Below are 24,232 nucleotides of genomic sequence, written 5' to 3'. Positions count from 1 at the left end.
ATTGTATTTATTGAAACCTTATTATTAAATCCATTTTCCCGAAGGACTATTCAAGAGAAGACAGACATTATAGAGAATATGTGTGCTCGTTCAGTGCAGCTCAATACAACAATGTGCATTTGTTGGCAGGGTCGAAAAAACTAAATAAACTGTTTTGTTGGCCATGTTTGTTATATTATATCGAACTTCTACATTTGATAAGCGAATATGATCCGTGACTCATAATGATTTCATAATTATAAAATAAATTATTTATGTGGGTCTGATTATTTTTATTAATTATGAATTATTATATCCTCCCATCTTCCCCTATGAATAAAAGAGCAAGCCTAACTTTCGTGACTAGCATTCGCCCCTGCATGGAAGACATAGAGATAGAGCTCCGTGTTGTAGAAAATGGACCTCTCTCCATTTCTTTTCTGGGTGATATTCATGAAGAACAGCCAGCGCATTGCTATTATGTTAATAATGCGACTTCACCAATAAAGCCTTGCTCTTCTGTCCAAGCTCATGATGACTAATGTAGTGAGTACTGATATAGCGCTGCGTATAGTTACCTCCCCCCCCCCCCCCCCCGCATTTGTGGCTCAATGTTAGCACAAGAATGAAAACTGAATTAATAATAATTCTGACTGAATGAAATTTAACTCACAGTAACAAAAAATTCTGAGTTAATACACTTGTGCATGTGCATATGTTATACAAGCTATAATGACAGACCTGAACTATTGGCTCAATGACGTCACACAATAATAATATACGTTACAAGAGCGGTATGTTGACGTTTTCATGGTCGAGGAAAAGATTGAAAAAGTGAAATGTAGTTGAGCTTTTTTAATTTCCGAGAGCATGAAAACAAACATACCGCTCGTGTATCGTACATTATTTTGTGCGAAGATCGTTTATTACATACCTGAAAGACGAATTTCTAATTAGTTGCAATGAAATCTCTATGTTGGTTTCTGTTTAATGACGGCAACTTCGGAAAACCAAAATATCTTTCTTCAACATTGTTGCTATAAAATGTTTTCTGTGTTTACTATACTCCAGCAGGCCGTGATATACGTCTGTCTTTTTTTTCCCCCAGTCTATAAATGCGAACTTAAAACAAACGGTAAGGTTATGTAATGATTTATTTTTCATTTTAATATTTCAACAATATTATTTATATAACATATTGCAGTAATCTGGAATCTTGTTGATTTTTTCACGGCTTCCTTAATGTTACTTGTATCAGGAATGCAATAAGTTTCGTGGAGTAGTAGACTTTACTTAATTTTTGCAAATATTTAAAAACAATAATTATCATTGCAATTTAGGTGAAATTGCAGTGGTAAGTTTCCAATTTATAATTATTACAATGTTAAACGTCTCTAAAAATAATATGTTAAAAGCCTAAAGCAGTAAAATGAATGTCGCGCTTAAGCGGTAAGAAGAGGGAAATTGTTATGTGTGTTACGTTGGGAATACTGAATGTGGTATTTCACACTTACCGCGTATTGGTTCTGTGCGGGAAACAAGCAAATACGCACGAACTCGCACAAACATTTTTACAGCTGATTGCAAGAGAATGCGGTGGAAGAAGAAATGAATTAAGCCATTGTTGAAAATGTTTAATTAGAAACTTTCATTTAATACACAATAAGTTGTTATTTTGTGTTGTGTTTCCCTTTCATTACAAACTGCATAATAGGTTTTTATTTATTTTAGTGTCCTCCTTCATCTGCAGACTTTTACCACTTCCACCCTGTATATTTTTATTATTTTCAGTATTAAAATGTGACAAAGCCTTACTTTAAAATATTTATTTTCATAAGAAAGACAAAACAAAAACTTAAAAAACACAAAAACACGCAAAACACAACACAAACACAAGAAATACATCACACTAACATATGAAAACAAACGATCGCATCTTCATTCAGAAAGCAAGAATACAACATAACATACAGAACAGAAAACACACTACAAAGACATCTCAACACACAAAAAACACAAACAAATAAATACAACCACACAGGTGTATACAAACTCACATGTAATAGTTGCGATAAGTTCTACATAGGACAGACAGGCAGATCATTCCAAACACGCTACAAAGAACACATTAAAGCAATAACCAGAGGACACAATACATCTACATATGCCAATCACATAATCAATGCTAACCATACATACAATAACATAAATGCGGACATGGAAATCCTACACATACAACCCAAGAACCAAAAACTCAACACGTTAGAACAATATGAAATATGCAAACACACTAAAACACACCCTGATCAAATTCTCAACACACAGATCAATTTCAGTACACACACACTATATGACTCCACTCTTCAACACCTTTCAACAATCGAACACACCCACATAACAGGCCGAGAAGTTCGAGATGACGCCGTGATCTAGTAGGCTCTGAAGATGGTGCGTGAAGCACTGAAACAGCTGTAAGCCAGACAAATCTTACATAATTAAGAAGAGTAAGTCCACTAGTTAATCAAATAATTATATTTATTTTCATTACTAGATTGTGACAATACATTACATCAAGTAGTTCGTGAATACAATATTAACACAAGTCCCAGGACCATTCAGAAGGTTGGAATTCAAATACGTCTGCGTGTCCTAGATGAGGAAGGTGATTAAAGTCAGAAGTGCTCCACCTGAATTTTGGAAGATTTTCGTTGTATGGGGGACCTGAGACACCAATGAACTGAAGAGAAATCATCCGGTCTGCAGTAACAAGTTTAGCGTCTGTAGCTACGTGCGGTCGATGTCCTAGTGCTTCAAATGGGTAGGTGCCGTTGATGGGGTTCACATCGCTGCGACAGGCAATAGCATTCTCTCCACTGTAAGGCGGAGTACAGTTGCACGCTGACAGTGGGTCGTGTAAATAGTCATTGTAGCGCATCAAGGCAATCATACTGCTTGTATCATTGACCTTCACATGATCTCGTTTGAATATCAGGGCACGTGGAGTTCGATCGTATGTAAACCTGCAACAACATAGAGCTTTCTGAAAAATGGAAGAAACATATGAAAAGTAGAAAAGTTAGCAATTAGTGTCTGCTACTATTTAGCAAATGGATTTTAGATGGTGGTAGTGGCAGTTGCTGTGGTGTTGGCAATGGTAATGGTGGTGACCAGCGAATAGGGATTATAAAGAATGGACACTGTGCGAATTTTCCTGTGTTTTGTTTCTCTGTGCGCCAGCGTTTAGTTCTGCTTTCAAGCGCTAGAGGTTAGTGTAATCGAGCATAGGCTAAGATAATAATTGAGAATAGAGTTGAGACACAGCATTCAAATATCGCCTACCTTATTGCATAAACCAATAACGCTTTGCTTCAAATAAATTCAAGTTAACAGCTTTTCCTTATTTCTCAGTGACGAACTAGTTGTAATAATAATTTTTTATATTTCAGATATAATAAATTATATTATAAAATAATATAATACATTATAAAATTATGTATCAAATTCGTTTATTATTTGTATATAATATAATATAGGTATATGGTTTTACTTCTCATAAGAGTTTTGTTTTTCCATTTTGAGTGCTATCAAATCATTACACATTTTAATTGTTGTTGGGGTCAACGTCTCAACTCTCATTATAAAGGAACTCTAGAGTCTAGTCATTACAGTTAATGACGGATTTATTATTTTATGGATCCAATTTATTTTATTTGTGTACATAATGTTCCTAGTTGTATTAATTGTATGTGTTATATTTCCGCTGTGTCGACTGCTAGCTGGTGTGATGTCAGCGCCAACTCTAGGGAGAAAGCAGAATCTCACGCTCTAGCTGGCTTGAAGGTCATTGAAATCAGTCCGGCTACATCAAAGGTACCGACGCGAAGTGTCCATTCTTTATAATCCCTATTCGCTGGTGGTGTTGGTTGCAGTGTTGTTATTTCGAGATGAAACCACAACCATGCTCCAGCACCAACCTCACTAGTACTCTCTATATACCTTGCCAACCTCAAGTGTGGTACTTCAGGAACTGATTACGTACTCATTTTTATCGTCTTTTAGGATATTAATAAATTATGATGGAGCTATTTTCACTTGCAAATATCTAGCTAGAAAAAAAATGTAACAAGTAACAAGAAGAAAGATGGTTGTTAAGGAGTATGATATTAGTTATTATAATTCTTGTATTTTGTGAACCTCTGACAATGGTGCAATCAGGGTTTTAATCTCTGCAGGGTGCTAAAATAAGATGTGTGTTGGCCAGTGGCGTATGAAGAATTTTGTCAAAGGAGAGCGGTGGTTATTATTGAAATTGTTTACAATTTACATTATCGGTATTTTTAATATTGTGTATTATTATTATTATTATTATTATTATTATTATTATTATTATTATTATTATTACAGTATTATATTACGGTATATTTATTAATATCCTTATAAAATCTTCGAAACAATTTTTTCACAGTCATCCAATTTTTAACAAATAACAAGTTAAATTTCATATTCTGTCGGCTTCATTTTATTACAAGGTTGGTACTAGGCAGTAAATATCTCTATAATAAAGATAGCATTGTTATAATTAGAACGTCACGCAGCACCAAGCACAGGGATTATATTGAAGAAGGGGTAGGAGGACTGTCTTATGTCGATGTAGATTTTGTTACTCTGACAGTGAAAAATTAGAGAAGGGAAAACGATTGTGGATTAAAAAATATTCAAATCTAAATATTATGTCATTTTTTTTAAGTTCAGGGGTGGGGTTCAAAACCGGGAACAACCCCTTGCGTACACCCTTGGTGCTGACAAAGAAGTCATTTAAGAAATTATTATCAGCTAGGATGGATAAAACCATTGCATGTTTATGTTTCCAAATTTTCTTGAAAAGTTCACTCATATTTAATAAAGTTTGTTATTATTATTATTATTATTATTATTATTATTATTATTATTATTATTGGTCACTGGCTGTTGTACAGCACATTAAATATAAATATAAATTATTATTATTATTACTACTACTATTACGTTGGAGGGACCAGCTGAATCCAGGAGACAGAACAGGCCCAACGGCCTAATCCTAAGAGCATTTGATGATGATGATCATTATTATTATTATTATTATTATTATTACGTTGGAGGGACCAGCTGAATCCAGGAGACTGAACAGGCTCAACAGCCTAATCCGAAGAGCATTGAATGATGATGATGATTATTATTATTATTATTATTATTCATCCATTTTATTGTTGCTTAATATGGATTTTAATGATCATTTGTTATTGTTGTCTTGATAACTATGCAAATTTTGTGGAATGAATTAATGATGATGATCGAAGCTCCACTGTACTTGTTATAGTTACAGATAAGTATGAGTCTTTAGCAGCATTATAAAGAGGGTCGCCCACCTGAATGCCACTCTACATTCTCTAATGTGTTCTGATAATATTCTGAAATATAGAGTGATCTATTTGAGATGTCATGAAAGTAAAACATTATACACAAGAAACTATTCAAATTTATTGCCTGTGTTGGAGTGTCAAAAGTTTTGTGTCCCAGCACATTAGCACTCAACATGAATGCCATTGTATTTTCCATCGCAGGTTGGCTTTATACTTGACATACCCCACAAAAAAAATTTGGAGGTATTAAGTCTGGGTGCACGCCATGGGATGGGTCCACCACCGCCACACCAGTGATTGTTGAATGTCTGGTTTAAATGATCCCGCACTATGAAAGCCTGATGTGGTGGAGCACCGTCCTGTTGAAAGATAATGGTGTCCAGTACGCCATCTTCCTGTAATTGAGGGAGTACAAACTGCTCGAGCATATCCAGTCTCCTCCGTAAAAAAGAACAGGCCATGGAGTTTCTGACAGGTCACTCCACACCACACGTCCACTTTAGGTTTGCTGGACTGTTTTACCAATTAACAATGTCTCGATGTGAAGGGGTGCCGACTGACGTCTGAAAGCTCATTGCATCTATGTAACATTCGAAAATTTGTATAACATATAACACACTGAGTACGCTATTGCAGTGTGACCACCATCTTGTCCATCATGCATGCTAGTGCCATCGTGCCACGCGGCCAAAGTCTGAAATACTGCTAACTCGAAATTTACATCCTTTCTGCTTATATTACTTACTTCTAAGACATCTCAAACTGGTTACACTGTACATTGAATGGAAAATGCTTTATGAACAATAAGTGAAGTAGTGTGGCACTTACCAGTCGCCATATTTTTGTGCAAGTTCTCTCTGACCACTTATATTGTAGATATCAGGGTAGTAAGGAGTATTGTAGCTTGGCCAGTAAGACTGCTGCCTCAGGACATCCGTCTTATCCTCAGCTCTGATATGCCCTGGAAGTTGCTCTAGAATCCACAGCAAGTTATCTTTCAGTTGACTTTGTGAGGTTCCTTTTTTGAAGAGCTTGTAGTCCACTACCATCCACTGGTTGTTATAGGTTCCACTATTATAAAGACTGAATAATTTACTCCACTTCATTCCAGAGTCGGCCAATCTATTTGTCACCATTGTCCTAATTTGCTCCATTACCTATGAAACAAGCAATGCAAGTATGTGATGATGTTTCTACACAATATGCAGGTCAGGTTTATAAGATTATGTTTTAGAATGATTTCCAGGAAAAGCAGTGATAAATAAACTCTAAACTCTTTGAAATATACTGATGTGACTTGCTTAATCGTGAAGAACATGAATAGAAAAACAGTGATTCATGAAGTTATATTGCCACCTATGGGCAGGGTCATTACGGACGAACACAGAAAAACAAGATCTTCATTCCTATTAAATTACACCCAAATCACAGAAATTAAGTCCGCTCTTATCTTTCAGTATTTCTCACATTGTGTTTTAACATATAAAATACCAGTACCGGTAACCTGAAATAAGAGTATGACAGTTGGCTCCAACTCCTGAATGAAACTCCGAGAATACAATGAATAACAGTAATCATACTCATGTCATGGACGTCTATTATTCAATTCATTGTTTCTCCACAGTGATCGGGTACTGGTACCTGAAATAAGGGTATGACAGTTGGTTCCAACTCCTGTATGAAACTCCGAGATTAAAATGAATAGTAGAAAAAAAAAGTCATTTCATGGGCATTTATTATTCGACACAATGTTTCTCCATGGAGGTCCATTTCTTCTGTCAGTTGCTTTGTGGTTTTTGAATTGAGTTAACCTTGAAATAATCCTTTGCTGCACGTGGAATATCCATCTATCTGATTCGCCTTAAGTCTTGTCTTGTACATTTCACTTGTCTATGTTTTGCACTTTTGATCTCATAGTAAGTACAGACTTAAACTTGTAACATATGAAGAATATTATGTCTAACATTGTTTTGTAAAAATCGCCTTAGAATTCGATTTACAATATTATTTTTCAGTTTCTGTATATGATCCAATTATCAAGTCTATGGCAAGCTTTTCTTCTTGACAAACTGACCACAGCATCTGGAGCTGACTGAGTTTTGTTATCATTGCCATATTGTGTTTGCTTTTAGACCCCAAAATTTATATGTCCAGCAGTATTTAAAAACAAATATTTTATGTTAATCAAAAAGAATAGTAAATGATAAAAACAAACGTGTATGAATTGACAGTTCTGAACTGTGTGTGAATCATCTGATGAGGAATCACTAATGCCATTATACAATGCATTCAATTTAAAAGAGGATCGTACATTGAAGATTACATAACAGAACTGTGTGTATATTTTATTTTATTGTAGTAGTGATATATATTCCTTCTTTATATCTATACATCATAATTAGTACTAATCAAACAACAGTCAATTCTTTGTAAATATAGCAAAGAGCTTGCTATTGAACTAGTCGTACTGTTTGTCTCTGACTATTGTGAGTGTAATTTAACCACAGTCGAGTCTCCTCTGCATCCTCTGAAATTTGACGTCCGATGCCGTATTAAGATAATGAATAAATGACACTGTTCCTTGAAACAATCTTGAATGCTGAGGCTCACCGAGATATTGTCGAGTAGTTCATAGCCTTACTGGAAGTGAATGAACGTGACTCCTGGATACAGCAAAATGGTGTGGCCTGTTATATAGCAGGTGAACCATGTTGATGCTGAGGGCATTTTTTGGCCTTCAAGATCTCCAGATGTATTGCCTAAACTATTTCTCGGCCCACCAACTTCCCTTGCTTTGTGAACATCTCTGCAGACCAAAATCGCAATTGCGACTACAGAGACATCTGCAGGACAAGTTTCATAAGATAGGAGAGTTACCTTACAAAGTAAGAAACAAAATAGGATGGGTGTGGCACAACACCAGAGCTTCAAAGGACGCATCTCTTAAGGTACCTAGCTAAAGACGAAAATGAGCACTATAAGTTATTTAGATTTTAGTCTAGAAACAGACACAGTACCTGTCCTTCAGCCTTCACATTCTGCCACAAAGAGAGGTTGCCGTTTCCGATTGTTGTTTCAACAATTGCCAGTCCTGCAGATGTAATATAAAAGTCATCGCCTGACTGGATTGTGCCAGGATATGCAGAGAATGTCATCGAAGAGCCAGGAATTGTAATACTTGAGTTAGGCAATATTTTGTAGTGGAGGTCATATTTCTTCTGCATTTTGAGCATGGACTGCAAACTGAAATCATTAATGTCCAGGAAAGAAGACGTTTACACATTAGAAAAAAAAAACATTTTAAAATTTCAATTGAGATTGTAGAACACACTTCGTAATAAATTTATGATTTAAGTCTGGTTTGAAAATATTAGTGTCCTTGTGTGGACACTCTTAAAAAATATTGATGTAAATTTCGTTGTTTAGAGTCGATTACCTACATTATTTTCTCCATAGATTCGTTTTATTTTACTTCTTCTACGACCATGAATTTATGCCAGCTTATTTGATGTATTTTAAGCTCCCAAAAGATTCGGCAGATGTGATGTGAGATAATGCTAGATTCTGTTACCTAGACCAAGTGTCATGTGCTACGTATAAGTCTGAAGAATCGGGGAGCAGTTTGATGAGAGCAGAACAAGAAGACGATCCTGGCAAATGTTCTCCTCTCACTGACAATGGGACATACTCTTCACTTTGATTGCTTCTGTAGACCTCAAATACATCATCCAGGTCTCCTTGCACGTTTAACCAGCTGCGAACAAACAAATACCGGTACTTAGGCAATGAGTAAATTACTTGCACTTTGTGTTCATAGGTCTTATTCGATATGTAAGATATCATTACACTGTAAATAAAATACAGTAGAACTTGGTTATAGCGACCTCGTTTTGTGCGACACCTCGCCTATAACGTCAAATATTCTGTGGTCCCAACTAATTCCCCATAAGACATACGCTTTTCTACCTTGCTTAATACGACGAATGTATATGCATCTATCTCGCATGTAACGTCATTTTCAACCTCAGTTTGGAATACAATTTTCTAAGAACCAAAATATTTTGGGAAATATTTTATTTTGAGAAATATTTTGCTGAAATCTGGCAAATCCTTTACTGTTCCCTTCCATCATAGACCTCTGGAATGCAGGCAGATTCCCCATCTCATTGTAACCTGCCCGAATTTATGCGGTAGTAATAGTACCTGCGTGAGGTCAGTTTCGACAGGAAGATTTCACTAAGTACACGCATTTTAACGCAGTATGGCCACTAAAAGAAGTGAGTGACACTTTAGAAGCCATTAGAATTGTGAACATTTCTATGAAGCTAGAGGAGGGAGTATGAAGCCAGGGAAGGGAGCAGTGAAATTGCAACTGAAATAATGAACATAGAATGTAATTTAGAAAGTGTATATTGGACAAGTAGGAGACAACAAAGTAAAATGATTGCTTCCCTCCTAAGTAAAGAAGTTTGGTGAGTAATGAACAAGCTGTTTTAATACAGAATACTGTATTTATAATTGTACATGTATTTTATTGTGTTCATGGTATGCTTAAAAGTGAATATACATAAATCTAAAATAAGCCTAATTATGTTCATTATTTTCAATTTTCCACCTCACTAGACTGATAATTTTCAAGGTCCCTTGGATGTCGTTATAACCAAGTTCTATTGTAGTATAGGCTTACATATATACGTAAATTGAACATATATGATTGGTTGGCATAGTAGGCCCACATAACACACCAAAGGGCTGAAGAGTTGGAGACATACTGGACTTGAAATTCTCACGCTTCATACTTGTATACGCAAAGAAGAACAAGACAAAAAGAAAAGAGGAGAGTGAGATAATATACTCACAGCAAATCATTTAACGTCAAATTCTTGGAATTATCATTTTTCAGTGTCACTGCATGCATGTAACCATCGACAAGTCCTTCCAGCTGCCGCAAGAAAAGTTCCACCTGCAAACATGTAAATCACAAGTTTATAGTGTTTGTAATATAATAGATAATGGACGAAAAGCTCTCCCTAGTATCTTATTGTCATGCAAAAAATATTATACAGCATCAGAAATATAAATAGGCATATTATTACTGAATCTTATGAAATGCATGTAGTGGAAATGATTTCACTACATTTGATGTAATTTTCAATTTCAAACAATAATTTGTACTAATTTTTATCATTAAAACAGCATGTAATATCTGTTAACAACTACGTTTCGCTTTTTCAAGCTTTTCCTCGAACATGAAAACAAACATACCGCTCGTGTATCGTACATTATTTTGTGCGAAGATCGTTTATTACATACCTGAAAGACGAATTTCTAACTAGTTGCAATGAAATCTCCATCTTGGTTTCTGTTCAATGACGGCAACTTTTAAAAACTAAAATATCTATCTTCAACATTGTTGCTATAAAATGTTTTCTGTGTTTACTATATGCCAGCAGGCCGTGATATACGTCTGTCTTTTTTTTTTCCCCCAGTCATAAATGCGAACTTAAAACAAACGGTAAGGTTATGTAATGATTTATTTTTCATTTTAATATTTTAACAATATTATTTATATAACATATTGCAGTAATAACATCGGCATCTGGAATCTTGTTGATTTTTTCACGGCTTCCTTAATGTTACTTGCATTACAAATGCAGTAACTTTTGTGGTGTTGTAGAGTTTACTTAATTTTTGCAAATATTTAAGAACTATAATTAACAGTGCAATTTAGGTGAAATTGCAGTGGTAAGTTTCCAATTTATAATTGTTACTATGTTAAACGTCTCTAAAAATAATATGTTAAAAGCCTAAAGCAGTAAAATGAATATGGCGCTTAAGCGGTAAGAAGAGGGAAATTGTTATGTGTGTTACGTTGGGAATACTGAATGTGGTATTTCACACTTACCGCGTATTGGTTTTGTGCGGAAAGCAAGTAAATACGCACGATCTCGCACAATAGTAATGTGCGTTACAAGAGCAGTATGTTGATGTTTTCATGTTCTCGGAAAGTAAAAAAGCTCAACTACGTTTCGCTTTTTCAATCTTTTCCTCGAACATAAGAACATCAACATACCGCTCTTGTAACGCATATTACTATTGTTAGTTTGTTGCTTCAAAATAAAAATCTCTTACTTTCTCGTTAATACGAAATATGGGGGATAGTGTTGTAATAGTGTAAAAGGAAATAGATTTTCATAGAAATACGAGAATACACATTTTTAACAAAGCTCATTGATCCTCCCTCTCCCCATACAGCATACTCTCTGTATACAACGATTTCTCATCAACTAGTGGGCAGATTTTGTTCATATTCAGTATACCGTACAAGAAATAAATCGTCCAGAAATTATGGAGCTTCATTTGACATGAATATGGCAAGTTGGTGATTTGCTTCAGTCAATTTGTGATATAAATTACAGTATAGCCCGGGTGCCAAAAAAATGTTTCATAGGAATTAAATTTTATTCGTTTAGTAGATAAGAGATAGCAGTGCTAAGTACTACGGTACAAGTTGAAAATATTTGGCAGTGGCATTTCTTTGGTTAGAACCTATCTGCTTTAGGCTCAACTGTGTAGAGGCGATATTGAAGTTCGATTAACAATGAAAAGGAGGTTTCTCTCTCACTTTGAAAGCTAATAATACATTTATTTCACAATATTCTATTGAGATTTGGGAAATGGACTCAGGAAAATGGTCTGGAACGCTGATGCAAAAGTTCACAACGTCATTAAAATTTGTGAGAACGGATTTGGTTTAACAATGTTAGGTTTCCATTTTTTAGTATGTTACTAAATTCAACGATGCTGTGCCAACTACTAGGTTATTTACCTTCGATGGAATTGGTAATTGTGAGATGAGGCCGAGGACTTGCCATTTGATTACCAGACATTCCCCTTACAATTGGAGAAAACCTCGAAAAATCTCAACCATAAAATCAATACAAGCGGGTGTCGAACTCGCCCGAGCTCAGCATCGCATCAGCAGGGAAACCAAATCCGTTCTCACAAATGCATTCTGTGCTCGTTGCATTATGTATGTCTATCTGTACATCTGAAAAATGATTCAGATGTAGAGTTGCAACCTTATAGAGTAGCCTATTGGTCCGGTAGTTTTGGTAGAATACGAAAATCGGGTATTCTACGGTAGAATTGGTAGTATTGGTCAGAAAAGAAACTTGAATACAGTACAGTACAGTATAGGTACCGAAGCAACTTTATTTAATTAAAAGTTACAGAATCACATAACAACCAACGAAATGTCTTTGTAGGGTACTCAAATAGGCTGTAAGCTGTTTATGAGTGTTATAATTAGTGAGAATGATAACTTGGGCGTATGTGTAAGATATCAAATACATATTTAGCTAGAATCACTGACCTTTCGCTACCAATAATAGTGTTCATTTATTAGAAATAGAATTTTCTGGAATATGATGTTTCTGGAATTCGTACAGATCAAGAATTAGGTGGGCCCCTACCTGAGTGATCGTATATTAAGAGTATCTATACCAAAAAAGCATATTATAGCTTAAATTACTCGTATATGGATGAATCTGCAATTTCGTTTAATTAGAAAAGAGATATCAACGTTAAAGACTTAAATTGTTAGAAATTATATTTTTGGTAGTCACGAGAGTGTTCGATTATGCAATTTTCGTTGCCAGAGTGGGTTTTATGTTATTTCCAATCTCAACTCTATAATTTGATTTAATGTTCAAATTAACTTTATTATAATTTGAATTTATAGTCCAGTTGATTTACTTACTACATTTTAAGTAATAACTCAAGTGTTCAGTTGTCACTCCATTATGGTAATCGATACACAATTTTTGAATTTGGCTTCCTCCTTGTTGGTGGTTTTTGTACCGTACAGTTCCCACGTTTCAGACTTAAGACGCATTCTAAGAACTTTTACTTCAACATTGACGTGTTCCTATCTTCAGAAATCCGTTAGGCCTATATGTGTACACTTACTTAACTTCTAGATTCTACGAATGAAAGTATTAAATAGTCTCGTTAAGGACAAATGTTCATGCTCAGAACGAGAATCGAACCCGAAATCTCGTGATCCACGACTGCTGACCGCTAGACCAAGAAGCCGTATGTTACAGAATCGATAAAATTAATATCGTCATTTTAATAGCACTGGTAGGTGACATCGCCTGTTGTTTATGCAATTAGCAGAGCCTTGGAGTATCTAAGGTTGCATTGTATTCTACGAATTCTGCTAGGAGACTGCCATATTCTACACTACCATTTTGTATTCTATGGTAATCTTATAATAATAATCCGTGGCGCTACAGCCCGTGAAGGGCCTAGACCGACCAGCCGGCTGCTGGCCTCACGCCCACATGCCGATGCAGAGGTGGACGATCATCCAACCAGAATGGAAGTATCTTGTGGTTAGCACGATGATTCCCCCAGCCGTTATAGCTGGCATTCGCAACCGGATTTCGCTACCTATCGTAGCTCCTCAAGTGCATCACGATGCTGGGTGGGCACCGGTCCCATACACTGGCCGAAATTTCATGAGAAAATTTCTTCCCCCATGAGGACTCGAACCAGCGCGCATTCCGTAGCGCGAGCCCTAGGAAGGATGCCTTAGACCGCGACGCCACGACTCATTAAAAAAAGAGGTTCATTGCCGTCCTCACATAAGCCCGCCATCGGTCTCTATCCTCAGCAAGATTAATCTAGTCTTTACCATCATATCCCACCTCCCTCAAATCCATTTTAATATTATCCTCCCATCTACATCTGGGTCTCTCCAAAGGTCTTTTTCCCCTCAGTTCTTCGAACTAACACTCTATATGCATTTCTGGATTCGCCCATACGTGCTACATGCCCTGCCCATATAAAACGTTTGGATTTAATGTTCCTAATTATGTCAGGTGAAGAATACAATGCGTGCAGTTCTGCGTTGTGTAACTTTCTTCATTCTCCTGTAACTTCATCCCTCCTAGCCCCAGATATTTTCCTAAGAACCTTATTCTCAAATACTCTTAATCTCTGTTCCTCTCTCGAAGTGAGAGTCCAAGTTTCACAACCATATAGAACAACCGGTAGGGTAATATAACTGTTTTATAATTCGTAACTTTCAGTTTTTTTGAAAGCAGACTGGATGACAAAAGCTTCTCAGCCGAACAATAACTGGCATTTCCCATGTTTATTCTGCGTTTAATTAACTCTCGAGTATAGGTCTATTTATGTTTGTTACTATTACTCCAAGATATAATTTTTTCACCTTTTCAAAGGATAAATTTCCAGTTTTTCTAAGGCAGCATTACAACACTATTCAGATGTCAATCCTTGTAAGAAGAAGTCACAAGAAAATTGCTCTTCAATAAAATTACGGCACTCAACATTGACTTTAATCTTTCGCAGTATCTTAAAAACGGTCATAAATTAGAACGACCAGATTTTTTTTCAATCCAACAGGGGATACCGCCCAGAAATCTAGATTAATTGCAGCACTTACTTATAACTTACAAATAAGATATTTATGCTATAAAAGTAAACTTCAGTGGTAAAATTGTTTTCTGGCGACAAAAATGGGGATGTAGTTTCTCCAGAGACAGTATTTCAAAATGAGGGACTGTTTCCGAATGTAGGACACGTCTGATCATCCTATCTAAAATATTGTTACATATTGCCCCTATACATTTTAGCAATCAGGTTACACATCATCTAAATGTCACATTCCCCGAACGATGAATCGGCCTCCGTAAACACGTGCATTGGCCATCAAGGTCCCCAGACTTTATTTCTGTTCGATTTTTATCTGTGGGAGTGGATAAAAGGCGAAGTATACAACAACAAAGTAAACATTAGGGACGACTTGGTCGCTTGCATTATGAATAGTGCAGTGTAGAAACACTGTTGTCAACAGAGCGGGAAAGTGCATTGAAGCCAGTGCAGTGGTGAGACTTTTTAATTACACTTTGAACTGTGAAATATACTGATACCATGTAAATGAGCAATAGATGTAATCATTAAGTTAAGTCATTTTTCTTTCCTTCTTGCCACTTGTAATGCTTGTTATACGTAATATTCAAACAGCTGTATATTTCCATATCCATCGAAAATTGAACACATGTTTATATGAACTTTTTTACTCAGAAAAGTCCACCACGGCTTAAAATAATTTTTATTCCTCCTGAATCACCATGTATATTATTTTGCTATAATAAAAATTGCAAGCATGAACTTTCGATAATATATTTACCTAGTCGACAAAATCCTCGATTGCGCAACCACACGAATATAATTCACAACAGCTGTAAATAGAAGGGGACTTTCACAGAAAAAGGAAGTTAGCATACAGTTGCGTATTCAGTGGACTGTAAAGTTTATTACATAAAAGAAGGCCGTAGCCTACCTGTAATGTAAAATAAACATATTTCGTGTTTCCATCGTATATTTATATTTAATGCAGATACTTGTCTTTTGTATACCTAATGATTTTTACAAAATTATTAAAGATAATTTGTTAGTTTCGTGTATTAGGCACGCTATATGTAGTTAAAACATATATTAATTTATTAGTCTGGCCCAATATTTTGGGTTTGCCCTGCGACACAGAATATCTCACAATAAAATTTAAAATGAAAAATTATATAAACAGGTTTCAGACAAAATTGATTAAGACATAAGAAAAAAACAGAACCAAATATAATTTAAATTGAATGTACACCATAAAGATGCTGACGAAATATCGCTACAGAAAATTTTATTATGGTGGTGACGATGGCATCTTGAAGATCTCTCGTCAGCTTGTATTTTTCCCTCCACTTTACAAAGGCTTTCGGGATGGTGCCTCTCGCTCCGAAGAAGAGACCGGTAACTGTGATTTTTTTCTATGTTGTATTTCGCCGATAGGTACTGAATCGTGGGCTCGTAGATTTTCTTTTTCTCTTCGTTCACTTCAGATGGTTGAGTGGCTGAGATTTCAAACCTGATTGTAGGATCAATTATTTCGGCTGTCTGTTTATTCCTATTTATAGCTATGATATCGATCCTACGATTGCTCCCGCCATCAGCAATGCAATGAACTTCCTCGTGAACGTCTAGATTTTTGGATCGAAGTGCATCTGCGATCATAGAACGTATGGTGTTGTGACGTTTTATTTTGAGTACTTCTCCCTGTGGGCAACTCCCAAGCACATAAACGACCTAAGACATTTCTTTTCACACAGGTTACTAAGATTTTGCAAGATATCTAAATTCATTATTTCAATTTCGCGAAACCTTTTATGGTTTAGAAACACTCTGCAACTTAGCATACATGATGCCAGTGATGACTACTATTGGCCTTCCTTTCTTTTGAGGAATACTGAAGATGTGTGGGAGCAAGGGGAAAAGCGTGATGTATCTATGACCAACTTTCCTCAATACACAACTTCCTTATGTAGTCACGTATACGAGTTATGACACACAAATTCCGAGAAGTGTTGGTTAAAGAGGAAATCTATGACTTCCTCACAATTTCAAATAAACCCTACCGGGGTAACAGTAATATGGCATGAGCAGCAGCTGCAGTTGTAGGTACTATTCCTCTGCATCTATTACTGAAAAGCGGAGGTAAACAAAAGTAACAGACTAACAGGCACGAAACTCTCCCATTGGCTACGACTAGCGGAAGCGTAATATAGTCCCCATAATAATTTGAATGATTCATGGTTAAAAACTAGGTTTAATATTTTCAAACAGTAAATGCCATCCAATAAGATTATGTCTCGTGACCAGAACGTAGTACTAAATGGAAATATAAAAATATAAAATGTATTCTTTGAGAAGGTGGAAAAATTCAAATACCTTGGAACAACAGTAACAAATATAAATAACTCTCGAGAGAAAATTATATAAAATAATAAATATGGGAAATGCCTGCTATTATTCCTCTGAGAAGCTTTTGTCATCCAGTCTGCTTTAAAAAAAAGTGTAAGTTAGAATTTGTCCTGTATGGTTGTGAACTTGGGCTCGAACTTTGAGAGATGAATAGAGGTTAAGAATGTTCGAGACCGAGGTGCTTAGGAAAATATTTGGGACTAAGAGGAATGAAGTTACAGGAGAATGGAGAAAGTTACACAATCTAGAATTGCACGTATTGTATTCTTCACCTGACATAATGAGGAACATTAAATCCAGACGTTTGAGATCGGCAGGACATGTAGCACGTATGGGTGAATCCAGAAATGCATGTAAAGTGTTAGTTGCAAGACCTGAGAGAAAAAGACTTTTAGGGAGGTCGAAACGTAGATGGGAAGATACTATTAAAATGAATTTGAGAGAGGTGGGATATGATAGTATGGTCTGGATTAATCTTGCTCAGGACAGGGACCGATGGAGGGCTTATGTGAGGGCGGCAATGTACCTCTGGGTTCTCTAAAAGCAATTTAAGTAAGTACGCTAAGTAAATGCCGTCCTGTGAATATTCTGTCTATAGCTTCTGACTTATTTTCAGTTGCCATGGAAACACAGATTTGTTGTTTGAAGTTTATACGAAATTATGGAATTTATTGCACAAATTTTAATAGCCAAATATTGAAAAAATTATAGAAAATAGATAATATTAGTGAACAATTTAGTTAATATTGAAAATATAATCCGAACTTGTCATCATCATCTCGCAATAAGGAAGCCTCCGTATTTTACCTGAAACATCAGTTTCATATAAAAATAGAGTCATGTAAGTGGAAATTGATGTGTCGCAAATTATGGCTTCCTAGGAGAAACATCGCGAAGGAAAGAGTTTATCATGTGATGAGAAGAGAATTGTACTGAACGTATTTCATAAATTCGCTGAGAAATATCCTAAGTCACGATTGGTGATATTACGGGAATTGCAACCCAGTTTTCGCCCATCTTTCGTAAGAGTGGCAGAAGAATACTATATGTACATACCATTCTTCTGCCACGGTATCGACAGCTTTACTTCCCCTCAAAGGAAGCCATGCTAAGGGTTCTATCGCCCTTCAAAATCCATTGTCTTCAACAGGGTTTCAACCCGCGAACGTTGGATCACTACGCCTTTTCCAGATATCATTGAGAAACGATCAATATTTATTCAGAAAGCGTCAATCGTATTTCATATTAATCAAGTGAATTTCAGAATAGGTCACGTAATTCAGATTGTGCAACTGAAATTCAGAAAAGATCAATCATTGTATTTCAGAACACGTCAATTATTCAGGAAGACTCAGAAGTAATTCAGAAAATATCAATTAATCCTAATTGAGATTAGTCAATTATTAATGTAATTTTTATTCAGATTGTGCAGTAAAATCTAAAATATGCCCTTAGGAAAGTCCAGGATAACATAGAGGGTTTGGAATTGAACGGGTTACATCAGCTGCTTGTCTATGCGGATGACGTGAATATGTTAGGAGAAAATCCACAAACGATTAGGGAAAACATGGAAATTTTCAACTTGACGCAAGTAAAGAAATAGGTTTGGAAGTCAATCTCGAAAAGACAAAGTATATGATTATGTCTCGTGACGAGAATATTGTACGAAATGGAAATATAAAAATTGGAAATTTATCTTTTGAAGAGGTGGAGAAGTTCAAATATCTTGGAGCAACAGTAACAGATACAAATGATACTCGGGAGGAAATTAAACACAGAATAAATATGGGAAATGCCTGTTATTATTCGGTTGGGAAACTTTTATCATCCAGTCTGCTGTCGAAAAATCTGAAAGTTAGAATTTATAAAACAGTTATATTACCGTTTGTTCTTTATGGCTGTGAAACTTGGACTCTCACTTTGAGAGAGGAACATAGGTTAAGGGTGTTTGAGAATAAGGTTCTTAGGAAAATATTTGGTGCTAAGAGGAATGAAGTTACAGGAGAATGGAGAAAGTTACACAACACAGAACTGCACGCATTGTCTTCTTCACCTGACATAATTAGGAGCATTAAATCCAGACGTTTGAGATGGGCAGGGCATGTAGCACGTATGGGCGAATCCAGAAATGCATATAGAGTTTTAGTTGGGAGGCCGGAGGGAAAAAGACCTTTGGGGAGGCCGAGACGTAGATGGGAAGATAATATTAAAATGTACTTGAGGGAGGTTGGATATGATGATAGAGAATGGATTAATCTTGCTCAGGATAGGGACCAATGGCGGGCTTATGTGAGGGCTGCAATGAACCTCCGGGTTCCTTAAAAGCCAGTAAGTAAGTAAGTTGTGCAGTAAAATTGAAATTCTGAAAAGATAATTTGTTTGGTACCATGGCAACTGACTGATTTGTTAATGTGATATACTATAAAAATGCCAACTTGAAAAAGTTTAATAGGTATGGAATTTACAGACGATGTTTTCTTAATTACATCTGACCTTTTCTGAAATTCACTTGATTAATCTGAAATCCAATTGATATTTTCTAAATTACATTTGGAAAAGGTGTAGACACCGTGGATGTGTTACCTCACCTGGTACCAGTAAGGGTCCGTGTTGCTGTGGTTGGCTATCATCTCCTTCATCCATTTGACGTTTGTGTCCAAGTGATGCTGAACTTTCTGGCAGAGTTCCGCTTTGTTGTCGCAGTATCCGTTCAGTGTGTTATACCAGTGCTGGTACATAGTATCGTGTGTAAGACTGCCTTCTATCACTCCTACATAATAAGCTGACAATGTGTCGGAAGTGAAATTCGGATTTCTTTGCATATGAAGAATATCCCATCTGTAAGGAGAGAGAAAAAGCTTTAGTACGTTATATCAACGAGCGAAGTCTAACAAGTGACAAGTGCTATATTGATAATGATTTTATTATTATTATTATTATTATTATTATTATTATTATTATTATTGTTATTGTTATTATTATAATTATAGTCATTGTTATTGTTATTATTATTATTATAGTTATTATTATTATTATTATTATTATTATTATTATTACTTACAAATGGTTTTTAGGGAACCCGCAGGTTCATTGCCGCCTTCACATAAGCCCGCCATCGGTTCCTATCCTGTGCAAGATTAAGCCAGTCTCTATCATCACATCCCACCTCCCTCAAATCAATTTTAATATTATCCTCCCATCTACGTCTCGGCCTCCCCAAAGGTCTTTTTCCCTCCGGTCTACCAACTAACACTCTTTATGCATTTCTGGAGTCGCCCATATGTGCCACTTGACCTGCCCATCTCAAACGTCTGGATTTAATCCTAGATCATATATACCCAGATTGCTCGGCCTTGTAGACTTTGACGGTAACAACTTTTGTCAGGTTTACTATGCTGCCATCTAGTTGTTACATAAGGAGTCACGTCATAACTTCCATTTGAATTGTATTAGCGACTGTACTGCCATCTCGTGTTCGTTTACGGCGAACGGGTGGCGATCCTGGCGGTTGTTCTCTTCAAAGTGCTTCCGTTTTTAACATAAGGATGAGCAATCTGTTATATAAATATGTGATCTGGGATTTAATGTTCCTAATTATGTCAGGTGAAGATTACAGTGCGTGCAGTTCTGTGTTGTGTAACTTTCTCCATTTTCCTGTAACTTCATTCCTCTTAGCCCCAAATATTTTCCTAAGCACCTTATTCTCAAACACCCTTAATCTCTGTTCCTGTCTCAAAATGAGAGTGCAAATGTCACAACCATACAGAACAACCGGTAATATAACTGTTTTATAAATTCTAACTTTCAGATTTTTTGACAGGAAACTAGATGACAAAAGCTTCTCAACCGAATAATAATAGGCATATTAATTGTGCGTTTAATTTCCTCCCGAATGTCATTTACATTTGTTACTGTTGCTCCAAGATATTTGAATTTTTCCACCTCTTCGAAGGATAAGTCTCCAATTTTTATGTTTCCATTTCGTACAATATTCTGATCACGAGACATAATCATATACTTTATCTTTTCGGGATTTACTTCCAAACGTATCTCTTTATTTGCTTCAAATAAAATTTACGTGTTTGAAAACTTGCTCAGTTCGCAGACCGGTAGATGAAAAAACTAGACATTTCACAAAAATGTACTTAACGCGTTTTGAGATCACACTCTTCAATAATTATATACCACTTTCTATACAACTTAGAATGTCGCTCTTTCTATCGGCACGGGTGACTCACTGAGCTGTGGAGAGTCCACAGACATAACGAAGTCTGGGAATCATGGACCATTCTCCAATGCTTCCCTTAGCCAATAATAATTAACTAGTTGTGTTAAAATTATAGGCATACATCAGCCCCATTTCGAGCAAATAGTGTTGTGACAATTTAGATTAGATTAGTGAAATTCTTATAGTATGATATTCACCAGCGCTTGTTTCCAATGTTATGGTAAAGTAAAGCTCTTTTGGAGTCAGTATTAACTCAACCATCAAAGGATAGACGACATACGATTTACGTTTGTTAATTTGATAGCTATTGAGAATTCTGAATGAAACATATATGTGCATTTCTTGAAGCGGTAGGCAATGGAGCGAAGAAAGCAACAACTTTGTCAGGCGGAAAGTCTTCCGCAAAAAATATGGGGAACATTTTTCGATTTAGAAAATGTTCTGCGGAAAATGTTCCTTCTCGCATCACGCAGTATATACAATAATGTCTATATACAGGGACATCATTTTATTTTTACTTCAATTTTTATTGTACCTGAGTTTTTGAATGTACTTCACTCCCACCCCTTCTACTAATGAAGTTCCAACTCCACACAGAACCAAGACCGCAGATAGTAAGCAGTACTGAGTTACTGAGTATAGTACGTTCCAGAAATATGTTCGCGTTTTCCAGTGACGAAAGAGCTTTCAATATTGAATCATATTTTCGCACAGGTACTGTCCGTTTGCCTACGTCGCATCCCGATTTCCCCCACCTGCTTCTGCTCGCCCCTCTGTAAAAGCTGGGCTGTTTTGGCTCTTTTCTGAAAACATTAATTTCTGTTAGGAATTGGACGTTTACGTAATATTATACAGCTGTTTAATTTAACTTAAATAAAAGGGCCTCGTTACGTAATTAACTGTCACGTGATTTCCTCCCTTTCTACAATCATGCGGCATAACCACTTGGACGGACAGTAGATAGCATGTCTGAGTAATTTTATATTTTCGGGTCGGGCAGAAGTGAAGATTAAATTTACAGTACGTAGAGTAGGTACAGAATTATTTCAACATGAGTTACTAGTATGAAGGACGAAACTGGCAATTGGAATTAGATGCAATAGTCTATAGTGCGATAATACGCACAAAAGAACTGAAGCCTGTATCGAAATGAACGGCCACCATTTTCAAAATTGTGTTTAAATATTCATATTATGATTATTTTTCAATTTAACTTCTTTCTCTATATTGTATGCTAATGTGCTGTAGACAGTATAATATACATTGCATAATGAATACGTTCGCATGGATAACTCACTTCGTGAGTAAAAACACTTATTCTTAATACAGTACTGTACTTTGATTAAAGAAAAACCCAATGAAAATTATCAAACTCAAAATCGCGATATTTCCTAGTTTACGTAAATGGATGAACTACTTTTCTTCCTTCCTATACCTAGTAGAGTGATTTGTGTTTTACGCCAGTATCATCGAACTCCAGTCGTGGAGGGGGGAGCAAGCGGTGTTTCCGGTTCTCTAAAGGTATAGCCAGGTTAATATTAAAAATGTTAGTAAAAATAAAATGATGTCCCTGTATAAATACGATCAGCCTGTCTCAGTAACACACACAATGCAGTCGCAAGGGTGGTAGGTAAATGTTCTTACCCTGTTGTATTATAATTAGATGCAAAACAACCCTGAATAATCCAGGATTCATCTCTAAGCTTCCTATGTGTCAAATGAATCCCATTCTCGTTCTCGTACAGGTAAAGAGTCTTCTTTCTTCTTCCAGAAACATCCTGCGCTTGGATATACACTAGTAGCACAAGAAATAATGTTACGACGAAGTTCCTCCGATCCATGTTAGCAGTGCGGTTGAAACTGTGCAACTGTGAATCAGAGCCTATGTGTCGTCCAGTAATACGAGTGCTACTTCACGCTATTTACACATCAGGGGTGTCAAACTGTGCTTCCGTTTTACAACTAGATTTACACTTCTTCGCCGCAGAGTCCGTAATAATTTTATGATCAATAATTTTGCGTGTGAAACGTGCCAGGCCTTTTCTGAACACAGTAATAGTAATATACGTTACAAGAGCGGTATGTTGACGTTTTCATGGTCGAGGAAAAGATTGAAAAAGCGAAACGTAGTTGAGCTTTTTTAATTTCCGAGAACATGAAAACAAACATACCGCTCGTGTATCGTTTTGTGCGAAGATCGTTTATTACATACCTGAAAGACGAATTTCTAATTAGTTGCAATGAAATCTCCATGTTGGTTTCTGTTTAATGACGGCAACTTCGGAAAACCAAAATATCTTTCTTCAACATTGTTACTATAAAATATTTTCTGTGTTTACTATACTCCAGCAGGCCGTGATATACGTCTGTCTTTTTTTTCCCCAGTCTATAAATGCGAACTTAAAACAAACGATAAGTTTATGTAATGATTTATTTTTCATTTTAATATTTTAACAATATTATTTATATAACATATTGCAGTAATAACATCGGCATCTGGAATCTTGTTGATTTTTTCACGGCTTCCTTAATGTTACTTGTATCAGAAATGCAATAAGTTTCGTGGAGTAGTAGACTTTACTTAATTTTTGCAAATATTTAAAAACAATAATTAACATTGCAATTTAGGTGAAACTGCAGTGGTAAGTCTCCAATTTATAATTATTACTATGTTAAACGTCTCTAAAAATAATATGTTAAAAGCCTAAAGCAGTAAAATGAATGTCGCGCTTAAGCGGTAAGAAGAGGGAAATTGTTATGTGTGTTACGTTAGGAATACTGA

General features: G+C 36.0%; 1 protein-coding gene across 1 annotated transcript; it reads right to left on the bottom strand.

The window, feature by feature from the left end:
• Positions 1–2,496: 2,496 nt before the first annotated feature.
• Positions 2,497–23,339, bottom strand: LOC138691901 (putative phospholipase B-like 2). Its single transcript, XM_069814494.1, has 7 exons — positions 23,095–23,339; positions 19,811–20,060; positions 10,238–10,341; positions 8,950–9,132; positions 8,396–8,621; positions 6,207–6,535; positions 2,497–2,999 (listed from the first exon to the last, which is right to left on the bottom strand). Exons 1-7 carry the CDS (start codon positions 23,289–23,291, stop codon positions 2,573–2,575), a joined length of 1,716 nt encoding a protein of 571 aa, XP_069670595.1. The 5' UTR covers positions 23,292–23,339; the 3' UTR covers positions 2,497–2,572.
• Positions 23,340–24,232: the final 893 nt, after the last annotated feature.

Source organism: Periplaneta americana, chromosome 16 (assembly GCF_040183065.1).
Source record: "Periplaneta americana isolate PAMFEO1 chromosome 16, P.americana_PAMFEO1_priV1, whole genome shotgun sequence".
Classification (NCBI taxonomy): domain Eukaryota; kingdom Metazoa; phylum Arthropoda; class Insecta; order Blattodea; family Blattidae; genus Periplaneta; species Periplaneta americana.
The sequence above is the reverse complement of the archived record's forward strand: the minus strand, read 5'-3'. Positions and strand labels throughout refer to the sequence as shown.

Bases quoted from the DNA above. Each gene is read 5' to 3' on its own strand.
- LOC138691901 (XM_069814494.1), bottom strand. From the start codon at position 23,291: ATGGATCGGAGGAACTTCGTCGTAACATTATTTCTTGTGCTACTAGTG. The intron at 10,342-19,810 runs GTGAGGTAACAC...ACATGTTTGCAG, and splicing joins CGGACCCTTACTGGTACCAG to GTGGAACTTTTCTTGCGGCA. The intron at 6,536-8,395 runs GTACTGTGTCTG...CTTGTTTCATAG, and splicing joins ATGTGAAGGCTGAAGGACAG to GTAATGGAGCAAATTAGGAC.